Source organism: Podarcis melisellensis (genome assembly GCF_964234715.1).
Source record: "Podarcis melisellensis genome assembly, chromosome: 11".
In the NCBI taxonomy this organism is placed as follows: domain Eukaryota; kingdom Metazoa; phylum Chordata; class Lepidosauria; order Squamata; family Lacertidae; genus Podarcis; species Podarcis melisellensis.
In genome coordinates this window covers 21,762,747-21,782,465 of record NC_138543.1, presented here as the reverse complement: position 1 = coordinate 21,782,465, position 19,719 = coordinate 21,762,747, and the positions used below count along the sequence as shown (strand labels likewise).

At 41.7% G+C, this 19,719-nt stretch overlaps 1 protein-coding gene across 5 annotated transcripts in view; it reads right to left on the bottom strand.

The window, feature by feature from the left end:
- The window catches only part of TMEM232 (transmembrane protein 232), a 145,764-nt gene that overhangs the window by 70,794 nt on the left and 55,251 nt on the right, over positions 1-19,719 (bottom strand). For all 5 annotated transcript variants that reach the window (XM_081930573.1, XM_081930572.1, XM_081930569.1 and 2 more), the window contains 2 exons: positions 16,117-16,240; positions 15,406-15,625 (listed from right to left, as the gene is read on the bottom strand). In XM_081930573.1, coding sequence (XP_081786699.1) covers positions 15,406-15,625; positions 16,117-16,240 — 344 coding nt within the window. The remainder of the gene's footprint in view (positions 1-15,405; positions 15,626-16,116; positions 16,241-19,719) is intronic.

Here is a 19,719-nt window from a genome sequence, read left to right as displayed (position 1 = left end):
TTTAATTCTGAAACATAATAATAAAACCTTTCAGTTCATGGATTTTGTTTGCTGAAGGTGGCACAAAGGAATTGTCAAAAGATAAATAAGTAGCTGAAGGAGAAAGAAGATTAGGAGGATGTAAAAAAAAAGCTGCCTTGGCTTATTTTTTTCATGAAAAGATGCTTGTACACAATATTTATGTTTATGCAGCTATTATATTAGGTGTGAAGAATATGCTAGGCTTGTGAAGAATATGCTAGGCTTGTGAAAGTGGTTTGATCCCAGGCCTTCTCAGCATGCAATTGTTCCATTTGTAGAGGAAAATATAGCTCTTCCCTTTCCAGCTGAAAACAGATATGCTACAAACACACACACACACACAAATGTAACAATATTTGAAGTGTCAAAAAGATGAGAGCATGTTAAATGACTGTGCTCATCCTTAAAATATTTTCTCCTCCTGCCTTACATCATGTTACCTTGTCATTAGCAGTATTCCCGACATGCCCTCCTAATTAGAACAGGGAATATAACAAATGTTGAGGAAACATCAGTCATCTCTTTAGAGGCCTGCTACTCTAATGTGCTGACTGTCTCCAGAAATGGAGCTCCACATCTTTCATTCTTATGAATGTCAATGGCAATTTAAAGCATGCCCCTTTGCTACGAGGAAGTTCTCCTCACCATACTGAATCAGGCGGTTAGATACATTCTAAAACGTATATAGACAACGCCGGTTGCAAACCTGCCTGGAAGTAAGCAGCTAAATTCAGAGAATGATAGAGCTGCGAGGGACCCTTAGGATTATGTAGTCCAAACCCCTGAAATGCAGGAATCTGTCCAATCCAGGGATTGAACCTGAAAACTTGGTGCAATTCAATGTGGGTTACTTCTGCACAGACATGTACAGGGTTGCCCTGCACTCTGTTGAGGTTGTACAAGAGAAATATAGAGGATTGCGGCATTTTAGTTTTGCTTCTTTTGCTAGAGCATCTACACCCAGACGATACAAAAACCATAACAACCACTTCCAGTAGCACCTTAGAGACCAACTAAGTTTGTTATTGGTATGAGCTTTCATGTGCAAGCACACTTCTTCAGATACACACGAAAGCTCATACCAATAACAAACTTAGTTGGTCTCTAAGGTGCTACTGGAAGGATTTTTTTAAAATTTGATTTTGTTTCGACTACGGCAGACCAACACGGCTACCTTCCTGCAATAATAACCACTATATGCAACAAATATGTATCACATATTTGTCATTACCATATTTGTCATATGGGCCCTGCTATCACTTTAAAAATGCCTTCTCCTGATAGTGCTGTTGGTTATGACTGAAGACTAATAACCCATCTTTGGAAATCCTATCCACAGATACAAAGAATATTTCAGTAAAATAACATCGATCTAGAACCATTAAAAAATGGCAACCTTTTGTTTGCATTATTAAGTATGATAAATGAAAAATTGCACAGTCTTAAATTCCTAGCTACTAGGCTGCAGTGGCTGCAATCCAGTTGTTGTGATGTACATGCAATAATCCAGGTGCATGAAGGGAATCCTCTTCTTGCAGGAAGCAAATGTCCTCTATGTCCAAAGAAGTCCTACACATGCATGCATGCATGTAGCAAAATCCCTTCATAGGAATGAAAAGGAAGTCTACCTTTGTATGCAGTAATTGACCACTCCTTAAACACACCATTCATGTAAATATATTTCAGCTAGCAGTACTCCAAAGGAGAAAGGGCTGCCCGGTCAACAGCTGATCAGGAGATATGAATTCTTGCTCAATCAAGCCAACAGTCCAGGAAGCAGAGTTCTGGCCCATTGATGCCCAAGGCAATATATGAGGCACTACCACTTCTGCCAAACGTGGGATTTTGTTGGGCCGCCATCTTTTTTTTTTAACAAGCCTTTTACTTCCATAGAACTCCCCCTTGGGATTGTTGATCATTTCACAAGGCATACTTGACCATAGCTTGAGGATGAGAATAAAGACAGGAAGGCAAACTGTGTTTAAAATAAGGACATAAACGAATCCATAGTCAGCCCAATGCCTACTGAGTCCGACCCACTATTTTCCAAATGGCCAACCAGATGACCAAGCAGGAGTGACTTGCCCAGTGAGGCAGAGCCACAACAATGGCATCACTGCAACTGCGGCTTTCCAGATCACATTGAGCCCATCTAGGGCTCTCACAAGTGTGTCCCAGCAGCTCTGCTCTCACCGCCTTGGCCTTCCCTGTAAGCTGGAGCAGCTCTGCTGCTGGGAGACTATTGTGACTCTGCTCCAGAGGATAAGTCACTCCTGTGACCACAAGAAACCCAGAAACGAGGTGGGAAAGCCATTGACAGCTGTTAATGTTCTCAAACAAAAAGCCCAAAGAATACCACTGAGCATTTTTTTTCAATTTCTTACCCACTGTGAACACAATAGTTCCATTGTGAACTATGTGAGAGCCGATAAAACTTGCGGAGAAACTGCATTAATAACTTGCACAATTTACATGTGAATCTTTAGACATTAAATACATTAGCTGGCTGCTTCAGAAATGTATGAAGCCTGTGTCTTACATTAAAAAGTCACTGGTCATGATCACCACAGACTCATCTTCCATAGCAGGAGTTCTCAGTAATGGTTCTCTCAATTATCTTTCAGGGGTGAAAATCCTGAGAAAGCTTGAAAGGAACAGGTATCCTTTCTTGTAGGAAAAGATTGTAGGTCATACCCAAAGATGTCAAGGCTGCAATTCTAAGCACTACTAGGGAGTAAGTCCAGTTAAAATCTATGGGATTTGCTTCCTAGTAAACTTGCTCTGTGGTTGCAACCGTGTGTACACTTACTTAGGAGTAAGCCTAATTGAATGCAACGTGAATTACTTCCAAGTAAACGTGCACAGAATCAAAATGTAAGGCTTCCATTAAATACAATGCATATAATGCGTAATTACTTGAAGACATCTTGAACTCAGTGGGACTGAGTGAAAATGGATAGGTTTAAGCTATACAGCAGCTTACTTTCCTGAAAATCTTCACTCAACTCGTTCGCAGATCACAGCCCTAATAGGGAACTATTAAGAGATGGCATTTAATCAGTCTTTTGGCTGAGGAGGTGATATTTTACTTTTAAGATAATATACAGAGAACAAGGAAGCATAGAAATACTGACAACCATAGGCAGATAAAAAAAAAATTGTGGAAGATTAATTAGACAAGAATGGATGAGTTCATGCTGAGCATATGAATGAGGAAATGGCGCCACACAGGCCTGGCAGGCAATCCAAATTACTTTCATCCAGACTGAATCTTGAAATGCTTTTGGACATTGTGATACAAGCATTGAAGTCCTAAAATTGCATCTAAAGAGTGAGTACAGCAAGATGATGAATCAAAGCAGAGGGAACCGTATGTTTGTTTGGATACAGTTTTCACAGAAGTGAAGCCAAGATTGTCCAGGTTTCAGGTAAGAATTACATACCGGAGGTAGCCAGGTTACATCAACGAATGGGCAGAAATGAGGCTACGTTTATACCTGGAATGTAATTGAAAGTCATAAGCAAGATGCCGACGCAGATATGAAGTCAAGTCTATCTGAGAAGCTTGTGGTGTGTTTTTTTAAAAAAAAACTTCAAGTAAGGACGTTTTTAAAGCCCTGGGCCAAGTTAGTTACAGGATGAAACCATCATGTTGATAACATAGACTGGAATATGTAAACTCTGAGATGTGATGAAGTCTTCAGCACATGCCTACCTTGAATTGTTCCCATTAGAGGAATTCCTTGCCCTTCTAAGTTACAGCAGATGCAGAGCTAGAATCTCATTTTCCTGGAATGCCAATACAGTGGTGCCTCGCAAGATGAAAATAATCCGTTCCGCTAGCGGTTTTTTTCGTCTTGCGAAGCAACCCTATTAGCGGATTAGCGCTATTAGCGGCTTAGTGGCTATTAAAGGCTTACCGGCTTAGCGGCTAAAAGGCTAAAAGGCTATTAGCGGCTTAGCGGCTTAGAAAAAGGAGGGGGCGAAAAAAATCGCAAGACTCGCAAGACGTTTTCATCTTGCGAAGCAAGCCCATAGGGAAATTCGTCTTGCGAAGCGCATCGAAAAACGGAAAACCCTTTCGTCTAGCGGGTTTTTCATCTTGCGAGGCATTCGTCTTGTGGGGCACCACTGTACTCCTTTTATATGTTGAAAACTAGCAGAGAAATATGGAGTTCCTACCAACAAGGCTTCACCCAAAAGATGGTGAAATGTTACAAACTATCCCCGATTCATCATTACTCTAAATAAGGAGTTTGGAGGTGTGATCTGAGCCCCAAAGCAAATTCATGCCTTGCTCGTGATCCCACCAATTTTGAAAGCAGCTGCTAAAAGAAAGAAACAAGGCAGTATGCCAGCTGAAGAGTTGCCATGCTAGCCAACCCTAGCATGTGACTTCCAGTGGGTTGGCTAAAGGTAAATACAGCCCTTGGAATAATAAAAATAAAAAGAAGAAGAAGTTTGGTGAGTCAATGACAAGTTATTGCAAGCACAACAGTGACATCGTCAGCCTACATACAGCCTGTCTCGAAATCCATGCAATGAAATTACAAGTATTGCAGACCAAACCTACTATATTCTAGCCACTCATAAATGAATTTATAAATCCACTCATCATTAGCCATATGGCTCTTTTCCCGTTTGAATTAAGCTACATCACTTATTCCTGAATAGAAAAGATTGACAAAGAGGGCCTATACTATAGAAGTGCTTGTATTTATTGCAATCAATCAGTCACTCAATCAATGGCATCTATTCCTGCTTACAGAGACAAACAGATGGCAATATGTTAGGACTGTCATAAAAAGGGGGGCCCTGCAATCTAATAATAATGTCTAGACATTGAGAGAAATCTGTTATGAAACTAGTCATCCAGGGTCCCCAGCAGTATTGCAAGGCTCTCTCTTCAGTTCTGCTTTGCATGACCTAGTGACAGCTATCAAAAATGTTGCTTTATATATTGGAAGACATATATGCCCTTGACAGCTCAGCAAGTGAATATGCTGGGGGTGGAGGGTAGGGTATAAAAAGCCTCCGCAACAAAAGCTCTTTGAAAAGAAAGAAAGTTAAAGAAGAAAGATCCATTAGGTATTCAAGGAATATGAAAAGGAAAATGATTCCTTTCATATTCTAATTCAAGTTTTCTGCTCACTGCTAATAGAGTAACCACTGAGAAACAAGAATGTATTTAGTAATGCTGCAGGTGTCCCACCTCTCTCGTACCTCCCCAACACCAGCATCAGGACTAAGACGTTTTGAACATAAAGCATTCCTTCCATGCATGGACCCAACTTAAAATAAATAAGGATGAATTTGTTGCCGCGGTGTAACCATCTTCAACAGGCAACAGGACCTCTAGCAGAATTGTGTGGCCTCTTCTGTAGGAGCTAACTTTATGGCTCCTGTCCTGTCACAAAAATATTTGTACCAATATCAGTCCGTAGCGTCAATAATCTTTATTGAAAACAGAAAGGGAGGAAGGATCCTAGATAGTAAAATTAGATCGAGGGAATATTCCATCATACATTACTTGGCTCAACAGAAACAGAGGCTTGAAATATGAGAATACTTATTGGAATAAACTGGCACAGTTGTTTTTTTAAAAAAAAATATAGGTCACTTATTTAGGCATTCCTTAGATACAGTACAGACCATAGGGCAAGGTGTCATCAATATGCTGATGGGACCCAGCTCTATTCATCTAACATCTGAAACCATGAAAGCTCTGATACCTGGACTCGGTCGTGGGCTGGATGAGGGCTAACAAGCTGACTCTGAATCATGGCAAGATGGAGGTGCTGTGTGTGATTGGTCCCCGAGTGCAGATAATTGGTTAACTGCAATTATGAGATCATACACTCCCAGAAGGAGCAGGGTCCTCATCAGGAAGTGCTCCTGGATCCACCTCTGTCACTAAAGACCCAGGTGATCTCAGCGGCTAGGAGTGTCTTATCAGCTGTGGCTGGTAAAACAGCTGTGGCCATTTCTGGACCGGAACAACCTATTCACTCTCATACATGGGCTAGTAACCTCCAGTATGGATCACGGCAATGCACTCTGTGTGGGACTGACTTTGAAGGTGACCCAGAAGCTTTAGCTAGTGCAAACTGTGGTCAGTTGATTTTTCACCGAGACAGAATACGATCATCGCCCAGCTGAAAGAATGGTAGAGTCTGCCAATTGGCTGTTGGGCTGAGTTCAAGGTGCTGGCTGTGGTGTACACAGACTTATAAAGCTTGCAGCCAGGATACCTAAAAGATCTTCTCATCCCTTATAAAGTTAAAGGTAAAGGGACCCCTGACCATTAGGTCCAGTTGTGGCCGACTCTGGGGCTGTGGCGCTCATCTCGCTTTATTGGCCAAGGGAGCCGGTGTACAGCTTCCAGGTCATGTGGCCAGCATGACTAAGCCGCTTCTGGAGAACCAGAGCAGTGCACGGAAATACCATTTACCTTCCTGCTGGAGCGGTACCTATTTATCTACTTGCACTTTGAGGTGCTTTCGAACTGCTAGGTTGGCAGGAGCAGGGACCGAGCAACGGGAGCTCACCCCGTCATGGGGATTCGAACCGCTGACCTTCTGATCAGAAAGTCCTAGGCTCTGTGGTTTAACCCACAGCGCCACCCGCAACTAACCAATCACTACATTTTGCAGGACAGGACAACCTGTAGGGTTGACAATGACAGAACTCAGCTGTTAGTGTGGCAGGACCTGCCCTCTGAAACTTTCTCCCATTACCTATCACAAGGACTGTCTTTATTGCCTTTTAGGCATTTGTTGAAGAATTTTCTCTTTCAGCGAGCGGAATCTTTTCTTCTAGTCATTATCTGAATTTATTTGAAATTGTTTTTATATGTGCAGTTGTTTTGTATGTGGCTTTTAGTGTATTGCAAAATTGCTTCGAGATGCTTCATGGCAATTCATAAATGAAATAAAATAGTAATAATACCTTCCAGACACCAATAGGAGCTCCCGTTTGTGTAACATTCTACATTAAAGTTTAATATGTTCATTTTATGTGAATGGCTTTCCGTGGGTAAAGCATAAATTGGAAGCACAGCTACATTTATTATCTGCTTTGCAAATGCTTTCCTTCGTATTTTCATATATACACATACGGACACACACATGTACGCATACACTCTTTCACGTCCACACACACACACATGCATATACACATGCACTTGCTTGTGTACGTGCGTAAATATCTTTAACATAAATGCAGAAGAAATATATTGAACCCAGACTTTAATAAGCTCTCCATGGGAGCTCAGCTTTTGTTGATGTGATTGATGAGACAGTGATAATGGCAGAGAGACCTGTCATTTTTAGCAAAATTTGAAAACTGAACTCTTCAAAGTAGGAGCAAGACAAGCATTTTGTAGAGTGATGGGAATTCTGACAGGCTTTATTCGGTCCCACTATGGCATGGCCATAGGTAAACAGACAACCCAAAAAGATCTATGTCTCAATGAGCCACAGACAGAGTATCCTGGGCTGTGATCTTGTCAGATCTAATTAGCTAAGTGAGGTCAGAAGTGGTCAATAATTTGACAGCATCTGTTTAGGGAAAACCAAGCACATACTGGTGAGTCAGTTTCTTTCCTTTATGAATCACTACTGAAGCTAAGCATAAGCGCTATTGGAGTGCTCTTGGGGACCTTCATGCATGTCACTGCACAGATATGATGTAAAGCGGTTGTTGTATTAAAGTTATTTGGCTCAGCGATGTCTATGCTGGCTTGGAAGTGTCCACAGAATGGAAGATGGCGGGATCCCCAAGGATGTGCTCTACAGGGAGTTGGCTTCAGGCAACCAGGCCTGTTGGCAGACCCACTCTGCTTTACAAAGATGGCTGCAAATGTGACATTAAGGGCTGGCAAGATTAATCCTGCCATATGGGAATTCCTTGCAGATGACCACAGCACCTGGAGACAGTCAGGCCGTGTATCCAAGTGACCAGAAGAGCAATGACTGCTGGGAGGAGCACAGAAAGAAGAAACACCATGGTACTCCTGCGTCAGCAGAGGTGGATGCCTTCATCTGCCCCAGCTGCAACAAAACACATCCATATGCATCTCTACAGCCACAGCAGGCGCTGTAACTCTCCATGGTTTGACTTCACCCACAAAGGTGCACTCTTCCATTGTATCCTGAGACACAGACAGATGCTAACCAAACATTTTGCCACTAGGGATGGAGGGGGGCGAGTAATTCAATTCATTTTGAATTTTCATGTGAATCATTCTCATTTTCTGAAACTATTTATGAAGCAAAACCCAGCCGTCCTTCGAAATTCATGCTTCTCCAAATTTTGTGATGCAAATAATGTGTACCAAAATGCACACATTAGGAGAAAGTATGCATTGAAATGCATATATTTGTTCAATGTAACATGTATAAATTATTACAGTCATACCTTGGGTTGAATATGCTTCATGTGGAGCACGTTTGAGTTGCGATCCACGGCAACCCATTAGTAATGGAGTGTGTTACTTCTGGATTTCGCCACTCACGCATGCGCAGACACTCAAAATGATGTCACACGCATGCACAGAAGCGGCGAAAAGCGACGTGTGTATGCGCAGACGTGCTGTCGCTAGTTATGTTTGCTTCTGGATGCGAACGGGGCTCTGGAACGGATCCCGTTCGCATCCCGAGGTACCACTGTATCATTATTTATTAAATTTGTTGGTCACTTTTTTGCCACGGCAATTCAAAGTGACTTATAGTATTTTAAGCAAAAAGCAAATACATACATACAGTATATTAAAGCCAGCATAAAGGGCAGGTGGAGGATCTAAAACAGGGATAGTCAACTTTTTTATACCTATCACCCACTAATGCATCTTTCTTGATGGTAAAATTTCCTTGGCACCCACCAATGCTCGATGGAAGGAGGATTCACCTTGTGCCATAGAACCCCCTACTGCCCACCTAGAATCCTGAAATGCCCACTAGTGGGTGGTAGGGACCAGGTTGACAACCCCGATCTAAACAATCATTCTGTGTGTGTTTTTATTATTATTTATTTTTATTACATTATTATTTATTTTTATTACATCAAAACATTGAACCCAAGTGAAAAGGCCATAGATAGCTTAAAGCCAAAGGCATGATTTAAAAGGAATGTTTTTGCCAGGCACCTAAAGATACGTAACAATGTGTGGAATTAGGGGGATTTGCAGGCAGAAATGTGTACATCAGGCAAAACGGCATTCAAAAATCTGTTTATTAGGAGAAATTCACACCAAAATGCTGACAAATTTTCATGAGGATTTAAAACAAAAATGCAAATAAATGAGATGCAGGTATGTGAAGAACTGAAGCCCCCCAAAAATGAAACTGACAGAAAGTGAAAGATACAACCATCCCTATTCACCATCCCCCACAAATTATCTCAAGTGCATAATTCATAACTTAATGGCTTAGTCCAAGTTGATTAACTATCTCTAACGAAGAAGGAAAAATAGTTCTACAGCTGTTTCTTAATTCCCTTGTACTTTCCCCCCATTCCCTTTAATGAAGTTCTAGCTGCAGCCTCACAGGCTTTTAAATTAGAAAGACAGATATAACACATTAGAACATTCCCAACACTAATCAAAGGTGCTCTGTTTTAAACTACATCCTAAGATAGCCTTACAAATGAGTCTGATCTAATAGTCTTCAGACAAACGACACCAACTGTAGTGAGAAACTGTAGTGAGCTGCAGCAGAACCTCACAATTTTATGAAACCTCTCCAGTCTTTCTTCCTCACTTGTAAGCTTGATGATTTTTCTGTTCCCTGTGGCAGCCCTCCGAGTGAGTTCGGTTGATTTCACTTCCTTGCATTTGATAGTGCTAGTGAAAGGGACAAAGTTCTTACCCAGCTCTCTGATTACTTCCGGCACAGCAGGGAATGAGAAAATGTACTCTCCCTTTGCAGTAGGCAAACACACACCTGGCACCATTTTTTAAAGTGGGCAGGAACACACACAGCACAGCACTATCCTCCCTCCAAAAGCTGGGCTGCCTTCTATATAGGCATATCTTCGTCTGTGTCTACTAAGGAGGGGGAACACCACAGCTGTCACTGCCAAAAGATTTGGCAGGATCATTCAATTCAAGGGAAATGCAGATGGGATGGGTTTAGTAGGATTGTTTGGATAAGCTCCCAAACCCCCGCTCCCCTTCAACTCTGCTGAGACTTAAGTTTCCTGGCTGCCTCAAAAAGATAAACATGAAAATTGTATGTATCGAGGTCAGATGCACTGCAAAGACATTGATTGTTTTCCATAACATTTCTGAAGTTTGACAGTGCTTTTTAGAAGCAGCCTTTAAAATCAAGCATACATATATTTGTCTCAGCTTTTATGACAGATGTCATCGACATTGCTATGTGGGAAGATCATTTAAGATGCACACAACTATTAGAGGGAAAAGGAAGGTTAATAATAGGCTTTTCGTGCAGTATGTATCTTGTTAAGATGCAGAAGAAAAGGATGAAAAGTTCATCTCAGCGTTGACAAGGAGAGCAAGGGGCCTGTTACCTTACCAAAAATGAAAGACAAAGAGCATGTAAAGGGCATTTTGACCCACTTATCCATGGACTATACGTACACAAGCAAAATATTAAGATGGACTGGAAAAAGCAATAATGATCTTTCACTTGCAATGACTGTATTCCTGTATTATGCACAAAATCAAGCTCAACACATAAAAATAAATGTGTGCTCTGGACTACATATGGGAAGAATTAACATGATTAATTGTGTCTTCGTAGACTTCATTTGAACTATCCCAAACAAAAACTGACCCCAAATCTATTTAGAACAAAAATGAGATATAATTTTTTCTACTGACCTGGATATATATCCTGATTACTGCAGTGAAGCCTGATCTAAGGGTCAAACAAGACTAAATAAAATGCAGCTATAAGGGAATCCCAATTAGATGAGAGCACTGATTCTCAACCCTAATGTTTGGTCCAAAATTCTGCCTAACCAGAAAGGCAAAAGGAGCTGTCCAAGATTCAGAGATCGAGAGGTCCTGCATAGCAGGGCTACTGTCCAGCAAAGAGTTGCAAGTAGCATAACACAAGATGTTGTTTTAGCACTGGCTTGCTTGGCATCAGCTGAGATTTATAACTGGTTCTGCTATCCAAACCATTCCTGGAATGTCATCGAAGCACATGAGGAATCTGTGATCCTCTGGATTAAGACTTATGAATGAGAGCTGCCAGATAGGAATGATGCTGCCTCTGTTCCCGAGCATCTTGGTGTCAGGAGTGCGTGCAGGAGCCAGGCCCTGTGACCAGTAGGGCTTTGCAGGACTGGGGCCTTCCTAAGTTTGTTCTGAAGAGGCAAGGTGCAGCCGCACAGGTGAGGCTGATTGGTAACTCACAGCACCTGGTGGCAAGAGCCGGGAAGGGATATAAGGTCAGCATTTCCCTTCAGCTCTTTGCCACATCAACACGCTTCCTGCCTTGCTGTGTTTGGCTTCTTGCTTCCTGATCCTCGGACCTTGGCTTCTTGACTCCCTGCTTCCTGATCCTCGGACCCTTGACTTTGTGACTTCCTGCTTCCTGACCCTCAGACCCTTGGCTTCTTGACTCCCAGCTCCTTGACCCTCGGACTCCTGGCTTCCTGACTCCTGGTTTCTGGACTCTCGTTCCTGCTCCCACCCCACCATCTTGCCCCTGGTCCCGACATCCTCAACCGGGACTTCGATCACACATAAACCAGACCATGACACTTGGCATGCCTGTAGCCATGAGTGACTAGGTTCCATTGAATTGATGGTATCCTTGAGATCAGCCTCTTCCTAGCTGATGTGGTGTATGTGTGCTTGTAACCTCTGTGAACTCCTCTCGAACCCCATAAGTACTTGGGCTGACAACAGCTCTTTTTCCTCAGAGGTTTCATTTACTTCTGGATTGATTTTTGCCAGGAAGGTGGTGACACACAAAAGGGAAAGACGTATTCAACTCTTTCACCCTACACCAGCAAAATCATTCCTTTCTCCCAAAGTTGCTATTTACCCCCAAAGGAAAGGGTTGACCAACATGATTTTCCTGCACAATAGGTAGGTTATTCCCAAGCCAAAGGTCTAGCGAACAGGGTTTTTAGCCTGACTTGCAAATAACTAAACTGCACATACCAACAAGAATAACTTTGCTAAATCAATCCCAGTGTTTGCCACGGCTACAGCAGAGTGGGGGTTCACAGAGCAGGGTTGGGAAATATTTAGTGCTATGGCAGTCTGCATGTACCTAAATGAGGTTTGTGAGGTAGTCACTGCACTCTTATTGACTACAGTGTAGGTAACAAGGAGCTGATAATTTATCCTAGATTGATTTTCTCAGGTCAGCTTGGCTTCCAAGTTCTTGTTGCAATTCTATCCAGGTCACAGAAAATGTCTATACCCTACCACAAAGGTGGCACATTTCTAGTACGATTACTGCACTTTTCATGTTCACAGCACACAAAGATATTGTAGCATTTACCTGTGCAAACGAGTATTTTCTGATTAAAGGGAGAATGCCTGGGAAGGTATTAGGAAATGTGCACTTTGGAGAAAAGGTCCTTAGGTACACTGAGGTCCAGGTCCGATGGCCTTCTGGCAGTTCCCTCACTGCGAGAAGTGAGGTTACAGGGAACCAGGCAGAGGGCCTTCCCAGTAGTGGCGCCTGCCCTGTGGAACACCCTCCCATCAGATGTCAAGGAAATAAACAACCCTCTGACATTTAGAAGACATCTGAAGGCAGCCCTGTTTAGGCAATTTTTAATGTATGATGTTTTATCATTTTATCGTATTATCATCATCATTAATTCTGTTGGGAGCATTCCAGAGTGGCTGGGGAAACCTGGCCAGATAGGCGGGGTATAAATAATAAATTATTATTATTATTATTATTATTATTATTATTATTATTATTATTATTATTATTTCAAATCATACATTATAGAGTTCATTTAGGACATGATGGACTCGGTTTCAGCACATGCTACTTAAAACCAGTTTTTGTCAAGTTGATCAACTATTAGAATGGCTGTGTTGAAGTGACGGAAAATAATAGATGAGTTCTTGAGTTCTCCTTCTTTAATTTACTCTGCCCATTACCCTTTCTGCTTCATAACCCAGGAAGTCCTTCTCACCTGCGTGGTGCCACCTCTCCCTCCCCGTTCTCCAGCTACCTCTCCCATGTAACTCAACAATCCACACCAACAACTGAAAGAAGTCTAAAATAGAACTGCATTCACTTGTGTTTATTCCTTCCTTGTTTGCCTGACCTTTCCCCATTCCTCCTCTATCCTGGTTGCTCTGCTACCCTAATCTATCCCTTCCATTCCTTGTTCCTCTATTGTCTCCCTGCACAGACAAAATTTAAACTGTAGTTTCCTTGTGATACTGGCTTTGGGGGGCGGCTATGCCACGTTGTACTCTTGCATGTTTACTGTAGATGGTAAATAAATAAATTATACATAAAAGGAGGGGTGGAGAAACTTCCCTAAAGTATTTTCACAAGTAGATGTTATTGGCCTCCACTTCAAGATACCAAAAGGCTTTGAATAGCCAAATGAAATATAACATTACAGAGTTATCCAAGAAATGGGCTTCCATGGAAGACCTCAAGCTGTGACTGCTGGAGCCCAGCATAATACTACATAGAGTTAGCTTGTTGTTAAACAGTCTGTGAGTAATCTCACATTTCCTTCTTACCATAGTCAAATTGCCAGAACCCTTAATGAAACAAACAGCACCACTTGACTTGGCCACCATATCACTTCCCCTCACTCAACAGGTTTCAAGCATGTATTCCTTCCATTTCCATTGCTCATTATGCTTTCAAGTGCCATCATATCACTTAACATATGTGAACAAAGTAAATTGCCAAACTTGGCTTAGTGCTTCGGTAATGAATGGCTCTTTACTGCCAGGTTACTGAATGAATCGAATTTTGTCATTCCACATCTAGTATTACTGACTTTAGCACATGCACATTTTCACACTATATAGAAGTTGCTGATAACATAATTGTGCATCTGAACTTCAGCTTCAGTCCAGATGTCACTGTTACTGCAATCCTAAAAATAAAAATAGAGACAAGTAGTATCAAAAGTGAGCCTTTGTCTTGAAATCACAGGTGTTGAAGTCCCTATTTTTTAGCCTTCCATAAGCTAAAATGACTTTCCAAATATCACATCTTCTTTATCAATAATGTGCCATGGATATTACAAAAAAATAGATTGATTGTGATCCCAGATGACTCTGTGCCAGTGCTCATCTAGTTTAAAATAAACTTTCTTATGGCTTAAACAATTCCCCCCCCCCCCAAGTAGTAAACTTAACTTCAAGATTGGATTGTTGCCTGTGATCTTGTACAAATCTCATAGGATATTTGAGAAGCTGCTCCTTCCCCTACCCACCCACCGCATCCCAGTAACTTAAGATATGTAGCTGAATGTTTTTTCACAGTGCCAAAACCCCTGCAGTAACTCATAGTTTGCTTAGTCAGATGGCACCCAAGGGAAAACTGCAAGTTGACAGCCAGACCAGTTCCACAGCTAAAGTTGACTACAGACAAATCATATCGTTTTCCAAACATACTGATCCCAGCTGATCATCTAACAAATGCTTTAACTTTATCCTGTAAAATAAATTGTACCATCAGTGTCTTGTCAGCTGTGCATTAAAATGCTTGGACTTTTTTTTCTGTCTAGTAGCACTAGTAAACATCGTAAATTTCCTGTTCAATTAATGCATGCTTGAGATTTGTTAAGTATGTAAAAACATGGAGAGGATTTTCTGTTGTTCCAGAAGACACGACACACCAACTTTTCATGTTACTTAAGGGCACATTTTAAAGTGGTTAATTAGAAGTTATTATGTTCATACTGAAAATAGCATGGGCTGTAATTTGAATATTCCTTTGATCATAAGTATATTTATTTAGAAACAAGCCCCATTAAATCCCTAGTAAGTGTGTTCAATATTGTAATATTAATTTTCAACAAGACCAATACCTTTTTACTATAATCCTGAAATTTGGAGCACTTTTTAAAAAATGTATTTTTAACATTATAATTACAAGTAATATGTAGGCCCAAGGTATATATACAACACAGTATTTACATTTAACAGATGAAAAATTAAAGCCACTGTTCATAATTCATATGGTGTGAAACATCAGGAAATGTCTCAGCTGCTCCTGGTTTACAAATTCTATAGTCAACCTTTCTTATAATAAGACATTGATCTGGAATTTTCTGAAGGAGGAACTATCATTCATAAAATGCATAGGTGGCAATTAGGTGTTTCAGTGCAAATGCAGTAACTGTGCTCATTTATATGAGATCAACTGAAACATGATGAAGGAGGAAATTTGAATCTTTGGTACTTACGGTGATCAGGTGAAGAGCGATAGCTCAAGAGATCTAGTAAACCTGCCCCTCTTAATCTTTTGTCACCTTTATGTTCCTTGACACAGTCACAGAATCCAAGAAAAGCCGTTTTTTGCAAATCTGCACTAGTGCCATGTAAACAGACTTCTTTGAGTAGATTGGTATATATGTATCCCACAGGCCAAAGCCAGCATGAGAAGTTTCCCTTGTAGATCTTTTTCTGTAGAAGGAAATGTGAAATTTCTATCATGTACCAACTCAGTGACACTAAGATTACATTTCTAAAGGAAGAAAGGAACTACATATATCCAGGAACATGGTGGAACAGTGGTAGACAGACATTTAAACAACCAAATACATTTTATGCATCAGGCAGATAAATGCACTGCAATTTTTACAGCGCACCTCTCAGCTGAGTTCTATATATGCTTACTCAGATAACCCTATCGTGTTCAATGGGGCTTATTCCCAAGTAAGTATTACAAGTGGCTTCCTCTGTTGAACATATCAGACATTGCTGGTGTTTTGGGCTACAGATTTCAGGTTTATTCGACTAGAACAGCTGGTTGCTTAGTCAGTTGCCCAACCGGGAATACTGGCGCCAACATAAACTTCACAGACAAACAGTAAAGAAAATAAATGCTTTGCTTCTATTCCATTTAGGGTTTTCAACACATTCCCTCCCTGCATCTAAATTAGCTTGGGTGTTACCTGCTTCTGAAGAGGCAGAGAGCTTGAAATAAAATCTCTCACTAGGTCCATTAAAACTCTCAGGCAGGACATGTTTAATTTGGCAGTCTCTCCAAGGACCATCAGGCCCAACACTGATTCCAACCTAGATGTTTCGGGATAGGAAAGAAAAACATTGGTCCAAATTAGAAGAATAAACTGATATTTTTCCCCAACGGGAAAACTATATTGGAATTAGGATCAATTGTTTTCAGTGTTTACTCCCAACTACTTTTTATTCATAAATGCTAACTTCTTTCGGAGAGGTACCAGTAACATGAACACATGGAGTGTGTTTTCATGTGGCATAGCTTCTGCTAAATCGCGTCTCGGATACCTGCATTAAATTGCCAGACCAAGGGTTCTTTTCCATAGAGGCCACTCCACTTCATCAGAGCTTGCCAAGAGCCAGTGTGGTAGAATGCTTTGAGTGTTGGACTAGGACCACTCAGCTAAGAAGCTCACTAGGAAAACTTGGGCCGGTCACTATCTCTTAGCCTAGGTTAAATGTAAAGGACCCCTGGATGGTTAAGTCCAGTCAAAGGCAACTATGGGGTTGCAGCACTCATCTCACTTTCAGGCTGAGGGAGCCAGTGTTTGTCCACAGTCAGCTTTCCAAGTCATGTGGCCAGCATGACTTACCAATTTTTGGTGCAGTGGGACAACGTGACGGAAGCCAGAGAGCACGGAAACACCGTTTACTTTCCCACCGTAGCAGTACCTATTAACCTACTTGCACTGGCGTGCTTTTGAACTGCTAGGTTGGCAGGACACAGGTGGTGCTGTGGTCTAAACCACTGAGCCTCTTGAGCTAGCCGATCAGAAGGTCAGCGGTTCGAATCACCGCAACAGAGTGAGCTCCCATTGCTCTGTCCCAGCTCCAGCCTATACTGGAGAAACAAGTATGTCACCTTCAGCTCCTTGGATAACAGGTGGAGTATGAATGAATGAATGAATGAATGAAGAGCAATATTACAAAACCTATTAGGAAGAGTAGGGCAAAACATTTTAAAAAAACTGTAGGAGATGGATGCTTGATTAATGGAGTAAGTGAGTTCATAGCCTCCAAAAAGAAAAAAAGTGGGACTGGGACAAGTAATTCAAAATGGTGTATGGGTGACCCTTGCTCCTATAACCCCACTGGTGAAACTTAGGCACACCAAAGGTTATGAAATCTGGCATTTGGAGTTGTTGGTGCTTGTTGGGGGCAAGAAGTGATATTTATCAACTACTCCAGTTAGAAGTTTGAGCACTCGTAAAAAGTAATTCACCCACAATCAGACAGAGATGCAAGGTGAGGTTGTTTGGGTGGAGTTGTGGTAAAGTAGTGCTCCAATGACAAAAAGGCAGCATCTAGAAAAAGATCTCAATTTCAGTGTATCATTTAATTTCATGTGGCATTTTAGTTGGTCCTTTCCCTCCAAAGATAGGATTATATAGAAGTGCTTCTGTGCTCTAAAATGTTGGTAACAACATCTCACCAAGCCACTTAGATGAAATATATATATATAGCATACGTACAAATTCTTCCAGATGAACTACCTCACTGGCTCTATTTAACTATGGTATTGTTCCTAAAGACTCGACGGTAGGGGCACTGCTGTATCTGAACCATTTGTGTTTTGTTCAAAAAAACAGAAACTTAACACTGTGAGGGATAAACCAGTTATGTCACAACAGAAGGATTTTGGTTCATTCATATCATGGTACAAGTGTAAATGCCTGCCATACTGGAATATTCTATCTAAAACTTTATTGGATAGCATCATGTTTTACAAAACTGTACTGACAAAAGATATACTCCATCACAAGTATTTGTGGGCTTTTGCTGCAAGCAGGTAGTTTAGTAGGGCTAAACTGCCTTATTATCAAGCCAGCGTCTGGCTGGTTCTTCTTAGAAATAAAATGGTGGACTGCATTAATCTCTGGTCTGATCCAACTCTCAATAATCTTGTTTATTTTTCACTTCTGTCTATTTGCTCCATTTTACTTACTGTGTACCTAATGCTATTTTTTAATTAATGTAATGTGGCAGTCATATAGACACTAAAGCCAATGGAAAACATTAGGTTAAATATCTATGAACCCTAATACTATTCATGTGATGACAGAGGAGTTATCTAGCTAATTAGATGGGAAGTAAAGTGAGGATGTGCCATAATTAAATGAATAATTGTATAATCAAAAGTTAGTGCTCACTGAGAAGAACACAGGAGAAGGTGACCAGTAGGACATTGGTGGGATCAATGCTATTACATTTAATTCCGCCTGTCCATTAGGGAGAAACTACACACCAAGCTAATAAATTCACAAAACATCAGCAAAGATTCACTTAATAGAAAGACTATTCACATAATACATATTTTAGTCATTTGGTAATAAGGTCAGAGTTTGGGAAGAGAGCTATTATAAGGAATGAGGGAAAAGGAAAATCAGCAAATGTAATTATGATTTTAGAATGCAATATAAGAAAAGCAGATTGCATAATACCGAGCTATGTTCTAGATGCTATGGTTTGGTTTCCGTCTGTTTCTGTATTGATAACATTATAAAGTATGGTTTATAACCTGATGCCAGAACCCTTTGGAACTAGCCAAGGGCTCTTGGCTCTGTGAGCAGCTGCCCAGTGTGGTGAGCCATCAGAAGTGTGAGGTGGAACACCTTTCAAGTTGGTGAAGAGTTCTGGTGCTATGGAGTGGCCCAGAAGATTCAGGCTGCCCAATGGCCTCTCCCAGACAAGAGCTGAGACTTTGCCTGAACAATAACAGTCTTCCAGCCTCACCTTTGTTTCAGTGTGTTCCCTTCTGACTGCTGACACTCAGCAACAGAGTACTCTTCGGCCAACTGTGCTGCAGAGGGCAGGCTCAAGTGGCTTCTATAGGCTGCCAGCTGACCAGAGACAGCCTGCAGACAATGCCCAGGCAGTCTGCAGGGCACTGCTCAACCAGCAGGGCCTCTGGTTGGTCCAGTTGAAGCTGGCATTGGGTGGGGAATCCCCACACCTTAATTCTGCCAGGCCCTAGCTGCTGGGGATGGTGGACAGGGGTAAGGTCCACAACCACCAGCCACCCGAGAAGGGGTGAGTGGCCATTCATTTCACGTATAAGCACCCCACCCACCAGTTCAATCCCTGGTAAGGGCAGGCTTTAGTCTCCATCCTAGTTGGAGGGAACCACACATTCTAGAAGCAAAGTGTAGCCTAGGTAAAGGTAAAGGGACCCCTGACCAGGTCCAGTCGTGGATGACTCTGGGGTTGCGGCGTTCATCTTGCTTTATTGGCCGAGGGAGCCGGTGTACAGCTTCCGGGTCATGTGGCCAGCATGACTAAGCTGCTTCTAGCGAAACAGAGCAGTGCACAGAAACGCTGTTTACCTTCCCGCTGGAACGGTACCTATTTATCTACTTGGACTTTGACGTGCTTTTGAACTGCTAGGTTGGCAGGAGCTGGGACCGAGCAACGGGAGCTCAACCCGTCGCGGGGATTCGAACCACCGACCTTCTGATCGGCAAGTCCTAGGCTCTGTGGTTTAACCCACAGCACCACCCGCATCCCTCAATCCCTGGTACTGTCAGTTAAAAGATCAC